This window comes from Perissodus microlepis, chromosome 8 (genome assembly GCF_051167445.1).
Source record: "Perissodus microlepis isolate ML-2025 ecotype Zambia chromosome 8, ASM5116744v1, whole genome shotgun sequence".
NCBI lineage: Eukaryota > Metazoa > Chordata > Actinopteri > Cichliformes > Cichlidae > Perissodus > Perissodus microlepis.
In genome coordinates, this window is record NC_140468.1 from 513,370 (window position 1) to 522,500 (window position 9,131).

The 9,131-nt window shown below is 44.4% G+C and overlaps 1 protein-coding gene across 1 annotated transcript; it reads right to left on the reverse strand.

Moving 5' to 3' along the window:
* Positions 1-846: 846 nt before the first annotated feature.
* On the reverse strand, positions 847-8,076 carry LOC146380959 (scavenger receptor cysteine-rich type 1 protein M130-like). The gene is made up of 9 exons (XM_084936906.1): positions 7,923-8,076; positions 7,456-7,620; positions 6,379-6,519; positions 5,304-5,963; positions 3,224-3,529; positions 2,870-3,151; positions 2,453-2,788; positions 2,205-2,287; positions 847-2,092 (listed from the first exon to the last, which is right to left on the reverse strand). The coding sequence occupies exons 1-9, from the start codon at positions 8,074-8,076 to the stop codon at positions 2,039-2,041; spliced, it is 2,181 nt and encodes a 726-aa protein (XP_084793032.1). The 3' UTR covers positions 847-2,038.
* Between the last annotated feature and the right edge of the window lie 1,055 nt (positions 8,077-9,131).

Consider the following 9,131-nt stretch of genomic DNA (forward strand, 5'->3'; position numbering starts at 1 on the left):
AACGTTGAAGGAAAAATGAGTATAGTGGTGAAGTATTTGTACTTGATTACTTCCCTCCTCGAAACTCAGCCCAAACAGCTGATCAGAGTAACGCCCACATCCATCAACTTACGGTCTCATACGTTTCACTTGCATATTTGCAAGGTTAAAGCAGAGTTAACGTTATTCTGAACTCTGAGCTAGTTTTGTGTCTTCCGGAGTACTTCTCCAACCTTTGGATGTTTCTGCCTTTTCTTCTGTCGGGATGATCCCACACTGTTTGGATCTGACTGTGAGGAGTTGTCTAGTAATGATCACCGAGCAAACAGCGTATGCTCCAACTGTACGACGAGGCCCGTGTGCAAAGATGGATTTATTCAGCTTTTTGCTGATGAGCGTAACCAGAACACCAGGGAGTACCTGGAGAAGGGTCACCTCACACAGAGCTCATGAGGAGATGGTTCCTGCAGAGTACCAGAGCATCTCTCAGGAAACCTTCCAGCTGGAAATGTTTTATTGAGGCTGATGCTGCAAAAGCTTTGCACAACGTGCTGTGAGATGCTGATGGAGGACACCATCTTTATGACTCCTGGCTCTTACTTGTATGGACAAGTAAAAATTACATTAATATGTAACCTACAGACAAAGCACTGTGATCAAACATGCATGCTGAAGTAGCGAGCAGAAAGTGGGACCATGTTTTGTGGATGCATCGGACAGCTCCAGTGGAACGTCTTTGCTGTCATGCTGAGAATGAACTTAATGAGCACAGTGTCCTGTGGTGAGCAGAGATGGGCAGTAACGCGTTACTGTAATCTGATTACTTTTTTAAAGTAACGAGTAAAGTAAGGGATTACTATTGCAAAAAAGGTAATTAGATTACCGTTACTTTCCCGTAGGAACGCTGCGTTACTGCGTTACTAAAACCGTGATTTTTTTTGCGAGAATGTCTCATGACAGTGACGTAAGCGAGTGCGACGTTGGTGACAACAGCTGTGTGCAGATCAACAGTGGATCATATATCAGTGCGGAGACAGTATGAGCGTGCAGCGTTTAAAGCGTGGAAGTACTGACCTTACTTTGAGTTTGATTCCATAAAAAGTGACAAAAACATTAGTGTCCGTTGTGCGTGGGAAGAAAACTTCTTTTTACAGCGAAAAAAAACCCCTAAACTTCCGAGCAAGCACCGAGTAGCTACGACGTAATGGGAAACTCGCGGATTCTTCCACTGACCGCTGCGGCACACCTGCACCAGGGTAAACCTCCGCCTACCCCACTCCTGCTTTACAGGTGAAAATAGAGCAACAGGACTGCTGAGTCTGTGACTTTATTTATTTTCTGCTGTGTTTTACTTGCATCTATTTGAAAGACTGAGTGTAAACACAAAAAACATTTTATTTTATGTGCAGGAATGTGCAGAAAATAGGTTTAAATGTTAAACTAATTTCTTCCAGTCAGTGAATGTTGCAGATAATTAAATTTTTGCTTGATGCATAAAGTTAAAAGATTAAAACTAATAAAACAAGTTTTAAAAAGAGACTTTTCCATTTGATTACATTTATATGATGGATTGTGCAGAAAAAGTAGAATTGGGCTGAAAGATCTATCACTTTATCACCTGTTCAGGTTGTAAATTGTGTTTTTAAAAAGTAACTAAGTAATTAATTACTTTTGAAAATAAGTAATCAGTAAAGTAACGGGATTACTTTTTTGGGGAAGTAATCGGTAATTAGTTACAGATTACTTTTTTCAAGTAACTTGACCAACACTGGTGGTGAGATCCACCTTAAAAGGTTTAGTTCACCTGTGTCCAGCCCCAACACCAGCTCACACGTGCCCGACGTGTCCGATACCATCAAATGTTAAACTTTTTGTTCTTAAGAATATAAATACAAAACTAATAAGCACAACCATCATGACAGTCGTGACACAGCATAAGCAAAAGTATAAGTGATACTGTGGTTGCACTTCATGTTCACACTGTGGTGAAGGATGCAAACACTTCCTCCACCATGTGGAGGCGCTGCTGAGCTGCTTGCTTTTCTGGACACTGCCAGCTTTAACCATCCAGCTCCGGGTCCTCCTGTGGGCGGGGCTCCTGCCTCCCGGTGACCTGCAGAGACACAGCAGCACACAGGTGTGAGTCAGCGAGTCGCCGCTCTCTTCCAACGGGCCGAGAGCTTCGTTCCAGAGCGTCCTCTGATCAGCAGACGTGTGCACGGTACCTTATGGCTGAAACAGACGGCAGCGATGAAGAGCAGCAGGAGCAGCAGCAGGAGCAGCAGTCTGATGACAAACACTGTTGGATCTGATGAGACACATTCAGCCGTCACATTAGATGTTAGGAGAACAACAGCTGGCATCAAACACAAACATCAGGTAGGCCCCGCCTACATCTCTGACTCCATCTGAGCCTACGTCAGGTGGGACCTGCTGCTGTTTCATACCTGAGCTCCACTCTGCTTCAGCTCACCTGAGACAGTGAGAGACAGCTGACGGCTCTCAGAGGAGAAGTTATGAGAAAACACAAAGACGTGATAAACACAGCTGTAGGTTCCTTGGTGGGCGGGCTCTGCAGCAGGGAACAGGAAGTGGGCAGAGTGATTGACAGCTGGCTGGGTGTAGTTGTTGGTGGTGTTGGAGGAGGTGAAGGTGAGCTGGAAAGAGCCTCCTGGGTACTGAGGCTGGATGGAGCAGCTGATGGTGAAGCTGGAGCCTTTTAACACCCAAGAAGACTCCTGCTGCTGGACCTGGGAGTGCCCGTCATTGGACGAGAAGGACGCTGAGATGATTGGCTGAACCAGCAGGTCTGTAAACAGAGAGATGATTGGCTGAACTTTACTCGACTCGTTCAATGTTAAACTCCGTTGGCTCACAGCAACTCTCTTACCTGAGCAGATGAGCTCCAGGACGGTGGATGACTGGGATGATGTGGCACACTCCCTCAGTGTAGATCCAGATTTAACACAGTCAGGTTTGATCTTCCACGTTGGTCCATCCCAGGATGCATTTCTGCTTCCTGTTAAAACAGCAGAGCCACAGTCCAGCTCTCTGCAGGCTACAGCTGCATCCGTCAGGGTCCAGCCTGAGGCCTCCACAGATCTCCACAGTCTCTGTTTCACCTCCAGTGTACCTGCACAGCGACTGGCTCCTCCCACCAACCTGACAGGCTCTGACAGAAAGCAGAGAGTCATCAGTGAAAGAATAAAGTGAGTTTGAACCAAAGCTGCAGCTCCTCTTCTACCTGAGCAGGTGAGTCCAGCAGCTTTGCCAGGTGAGCAGCTGCTTCTAGCTGAGCCTGAGCTTCTACAGTCCAGGAGAGCAGACTCATGGCCTCCACACTGGAACTCTCTGCTCCACACTGGAGCCTCCACTTCTCCATAGAGCGCCCCCTGGAGGAGCGAAGGAGGCCCACAGCCAAGCTCCCTGCAGACCACCTCTGCATCCTGCAGGTCAAAGTCAGCATCACACACTGAGGACCATCTCTGGTTAGACTTCACCTGCAGTCCGCCTGAACACAGACTGGAACCATTCAGCAGCCTCACAGAGTCTGCAGGAACAAAGACAGGAAAGGCAAGAAAAAAAGCTTAAAAAGTAATAAAACTATAAAAGTACAAGTACTACATCAACAGTGGGCCAAACTCCTTTGAGGGTGCCCAAAGAATTATCCCTCCGGGGCCAAAAAGGCCCAAACTGCTATGGGCCCCACATTTAAACTCATAGCAGTTTTCCCATTGTGGCCTCTCTGTCAGCCCACCCAGCTGAGATAAATGCGGGCTTGGCATGCCCACCCAGCTTGACAGATTATCCACACACATATTTGAATCTTGAATATTTGCTGAGCTGGATCAGACGTTTCACAAATCCCTCATAAACCCGGCTGTTAGGATCTCTCTGTTTTGGGCCTAGTGCTTTGATGTTGTGGTTACTTGCTATGTTTTTCTTTTTTTCTTTATTTACTCATAGTTTAAAATGTTGTTTCTTATCTAGTTCTGGTCTAAGTTTTGCTTATTTTGTATCCCTGCCTGTCCCTCCAGTCATGTCCCTGTGTCTTCTGTCCTAATCTTGCCCCTGTGGAAAAATCAATCCCGTCTTCATGTTTAGGTCCACACTGCCAGCCACACACTGACACACAACACCAACTTTATGCGATTAATAAGAGTAATTTTAAAACTTAGTAGCAGCCGCCATTGTTGAAAACTGAAACTGGCTGGGCCGCGCTATGAATTCTGGGATATGGTGGGCCACGGAGGACACACCCGACCCATCCTTCAAATTCGGGGAAATGAAGGACGCATTCTTCTACAGAGCCACCATTGAGAGTGTACTAACCTATTGCATATGCATCTGGTACACTAGCTGCACAGGGGCTCAGAGGAAAGCACTCCAGGGGGTCATTAACACCGCCCAAAAGATCACTGGCTGCCCCCTCCCCACACTGGAAGATCTACACAACAGCCGCTGTCTTAAAAATGCCCAAAACATCATAAAAGATCCCTCACATCCTGGGCACTCCCTGTTTGAACTGTTGCCCTCAGGCAGACGGTACAGAGCAATCAGTGTAAGGACAAATAGACTCAAACAGCTTTTATCCAACTGCAGTAACACGTCTGAATGCTGCTACAAAAAAAATGCCAATCATGCCACTCTTGTATTAATCTATGCGCTGACTGAAGCATGTATGTGGGAATGTATGTGAATGTTTGCTGATGCCTCTTATTAGCACTTTAAGTATTCTATTTATTTTATTTATTGAGTTTTATTGTTTTATTTATATTTTGATATCGTTAGGGATGATGCAATGATCGGGGACCATTTTTAATTTCGTTGTACCTGTGACGATGACAATGAAGATTCTGATTCTCAGTAAAAGCATCAGAAACACACTGAATGCCGAAGGTCGTGATTGGGGTTCACACTGAACTGCTAAACTGGAAACATTTTATGTTATTTAGATGAATAATTGAACTAACTCATTGTTCAGTGAGTTTTATTTCATTTTATGAGTTTTAAAATTGTTTACACAGCATCAGCATTTGAAGAATTAACTTAAATAAGCAATGAAACCATGAAAAACACTCAAAACTTTCATGTTTCACTATACAGCTTCAACTGCAAATGAATTATACTTTACACACAAACCAAAAAGGCCTTCTAAACACAATCAGCTCAACAATGCTGGACTCAGGGCCGTCAGATTACAGTGTCTCTACCAAACGAGGAGACCATGAACACGTCCAGTGAACTTCTACCACGGTCACTGTCACAGAGGAGACGGGTAACGAAAACTTCACCATCCTAGATGATGTCTCTGACAGACTTACCTGAACAGGTGATATCCAGGGTGGAGGAAGAGCGATCTGCTGATGCGCACTCTTTCAGAGCATATCCAGCCTGAACACAGTGTGACTCCATCCACCACACCGATCTCTGTGAAGAACTCTGTGTATTTCCTACAGAAACAGCAGAGCCACAGTTCATCTGTCCACAGACAGCAGCTGCATCCTTCAGGTTCCAGATATCCATCGCCACTGGTCTCCACTCTCCTCGTCTCACCTCCAGTGTACCTGCACAGCGACTGGCTCCTCCCACCAACCTGACAGGCTCTGACAGAAAGCAGAGAGTCATCAGTGAAAGAATAAAGTGAGTTTGAACCAAAGCTGCAGCTCCTCTTCTACCTGAGCAGGTGAGTCCAGCAGCTTTGCCAGGTGAGCAGCTGCTTCTAGCTGAGCCTGAGCTTCTACAGTCCAGGAGAGCAGACTCATGGCCTCCACACTGGAACTCTCTGCTCCACACTGGAGCCTCCACTTCTCCATAGAGCGCCCCCTGGAGGAGCGAAGGAGGCCCACAGCCAAGCTCCCTGCAGACCACCTCTGCATCCTGCAGGTCAAAGTCATCTTCACACACTGAGGACCATCTCTGGTTAGACTTCACCTGCAGTCCGCCTGAACACAGACTGGAACCATTCAGCAGCCTCACAGAGTCTGCAGGAACAAAGACAGGAAAGGCAAGAAAAAAAGCTTAAAAAGTAATAAAACTATAAAAGTACAAGTACTACATCAACAGTGGGCCAAACTCCTTTTGAGGGTGCCCAAAGAATTACACATTTCCTTCTTTTCTCAAATTTAAAGAACCTGATGGTTTCCTGTTCCTGGTTCTGCTGTGAGTTAGTTAGCAGTCAGTCACACCTGCCCATGACTAGTAACAGAAAAAAATAGCTACTGGAAACTCAGCCTAGAGCTTTTTGGCTGGATCACACTGATGCCAATGTTGCCTTCAAATGCATGGATCCAAATACTTGTCCCATTGCCTCGCCCTGTTTAGACTAATGCTAACATCAGTAGACCAGTATCATTCGAATATGCACCGTTGTAATGGAGGAATAGTTTTTTTACTTACCTAACCTTTTAACACTTTTAAAGACGTTGATAATGAGTTCGACGACAATGTCCTGGAGAGTGTCAAAATTTTTGACTATGTAAATTTTATTGTGATCAGAGTTGATCAACTTCAGTTGAGTCACATTGACTTTTGCAACACCTGAAAGACAAAAGTGTCAGTACTGCTGCTTAACATGTGAGCTACATGGCTTTGTCATATTTGGAACCAGTGTCCTGCAGACAGGTTGGACTCAGTTCTACTCTGGGCAGGGGTTCGTATGCTTGCATGGTTAGAGTAGAAAAATTATGGATTGTTTATAGAATTATTGTTTTATTTTAATGTATACATAATGCGAATGTGCTCATAAACAAGTTGGCGCTCTGTGTTTTGAGGCTTGAGAGCTTCATTCAGCGCTATTGTCTGGTTTTGAAATATTGCAGGAAGACATAGAGCGAAGGAGGGTTTTTGCAGCATGCTTACATACACACGACACTGGTTAGAATAGTCTCTGGGTCAGGAAGTCCAAACGAGGCCCTGAACTGGGCCTTAGAATCAGCAGAAGAATAATGGATAATATTAGATAATCAAGGCTATGCAGGGTGTGTGTTGTGTGTCTGTCTTTCTGATTCCAGGAGAAGCAGACACAAGGCGAGGTCAGAAGGAAGGGACTGAACTGGGGAGGACTGACCACAGTCACAGTTACTGTCACAGTATATAAGCTGTGCGGCCCGTGTCAGGGTTATCTTTGGTGTGAGGCAGACTGTTGTATCACGCTGGGCTCCGGCACTGTAAACTTGTAATTCCAACAGCTGAAGCAAATTAAATCTTACTGTTTGGAACAGTTTCAGGTAAGTTGTTAAAGGTTTTTAGGATTAAATAGGCTTTGCTCAAGGTTTCAGGCAGGGTTCATGACCCTGTTTGGAACTGATTTTGGGACTGGGAAATAAGCTGGTAGAGGGGGCCGCCCATCAAGATGTTACTGAAGTTTAGACTTTCAGATTTAGTTAAAGGGGTTTAAATCATTTTTTTCATTAACTATTTTTAGAACACTTTTTAATGGTTAAGACTTAATAGAAAAAAAATAAAATTATTCACCAATAACAAAGACTTCAATGCCGCTGTCTTTCAAATTCTTTGAGGGAAGTTCTATGTCATCATAAGACGCCCCGTCTGTGATCAGAACAGCAATTTTTTTGGAGTCTGGACGCATTCCCACATTGGGTTTAAACTGGTTACGGAGGATGTGTGTCAGAGCTTTTCCTGTGACGAGAAAGAGGAAACAAGAAGTGGAGAGTGATAAAGCACAATCAATATAAACCCCAAGATGTATTTCAACAGGAAACCATCAGAGCTTTGGTAGTGTGTGAGTGATGTGTCCCTTCAGATTATCCTGATGTAATTGCGTTGGATTCCATTTAAAAACAGTCAGAATGCAAAAACTACTTTGATCGTCATTTTCATTCAGCCGTATACAGAAATAAAATACATTTGGCTCCCATGTCGTAGATCCCATTTCCCAGAAGGTGAGAACCTCTAGACTGGGTCATAAGCTGCTTGCTCACCTGTGTAAGTGCTTCCACGCGCTTTTTCTAGGTCTTCTATGGCCGTCAGCAGGGATTGTTTGGTCTGGTGGGTGTTCAGGTGCCACATAGTCCTTGGTGTTTTGCTGAACAAAGTCAGACCTGCAGAAAACACCCAGCAGAGCATTCTGTTCATAATACAAACTATTTATGTTAAAAACATCACTAAAAACACACTACTGTTAACAAGCTCATAGCAAGAATAAATTGGTATACATGTATTTGAATATTTCCCCAAGCTTTAAGTCCTTTAAATGAAACAGCATCATTACTAACAGTCAGGTAGTAATAAGAGCATAAATAAAAATATTACCCATCTGGACTCGGTCCAGACCGATGTCGAGGTTGTTGACAAAGTGCTTGAGAAACAACTGAATGATTCTGAAGTCCTGAGGAGTGATGCTCCCAGACTCATCCAGCAGTATCACGAGGTCAGCTTTGGCTGCTTCACACGGAGCATCTTCATAAAAAAACAGAACTGTGAGAAAACTCCTGACAGATCAGCACGTTCTCACTCCCAAAGTGTAACATGTTACGCTTGGTGACAAATCTTCAGTATGTTCCGCTTTCGGCCACCCAACATCTAACACGATGGTGGTTAAGGTTAGGGTTAGGGCTCTAATACACGGCTGGAACGTCCATTACCCCCGGGAGTGTCGATCTACTGGAGTCCATCCACAGCCTGGCGCGTGTCATAGGAAAGCGGAAGGGGTTCCATTAATATACCACAGTAGGATCCCCAAAGCAGTGTTTGGATACTTGCTTATATCTTTGAAATGTTTTTTGTATTTAACGCAGCACTGTGGTGGATTCTGTCTCAACAGATCTGAAAGGTTAAAGGTCTAAACTGGTTCAAGCTGTTTAAGATTACTGTGTTTGCTGAGGAGTCAGTCATTTCTGTGGTGTGTCCCTCTGCTTTTCTGTTCAGCCTCATAAAACTGCCTCACTATAATATGAAGATAACTAGATGGTACTAGAAAGATTTACAGGAGCCCCCTGAAAGAGTCACAGCGCTGTATTATCAGAGCAATTATCACTAAAATCTAAAATCTAGAGTTGTTACTGTGACTGCATTGTCATTTTGGATCATGTTCCATGTTGTTTAGTTTATGAGGCTGCCAAGTCTCCCATCAATGGCACAAACTGCATCAGGCTCAGGAATTTATAGAATGTAATGGATTCAGTCAGGAA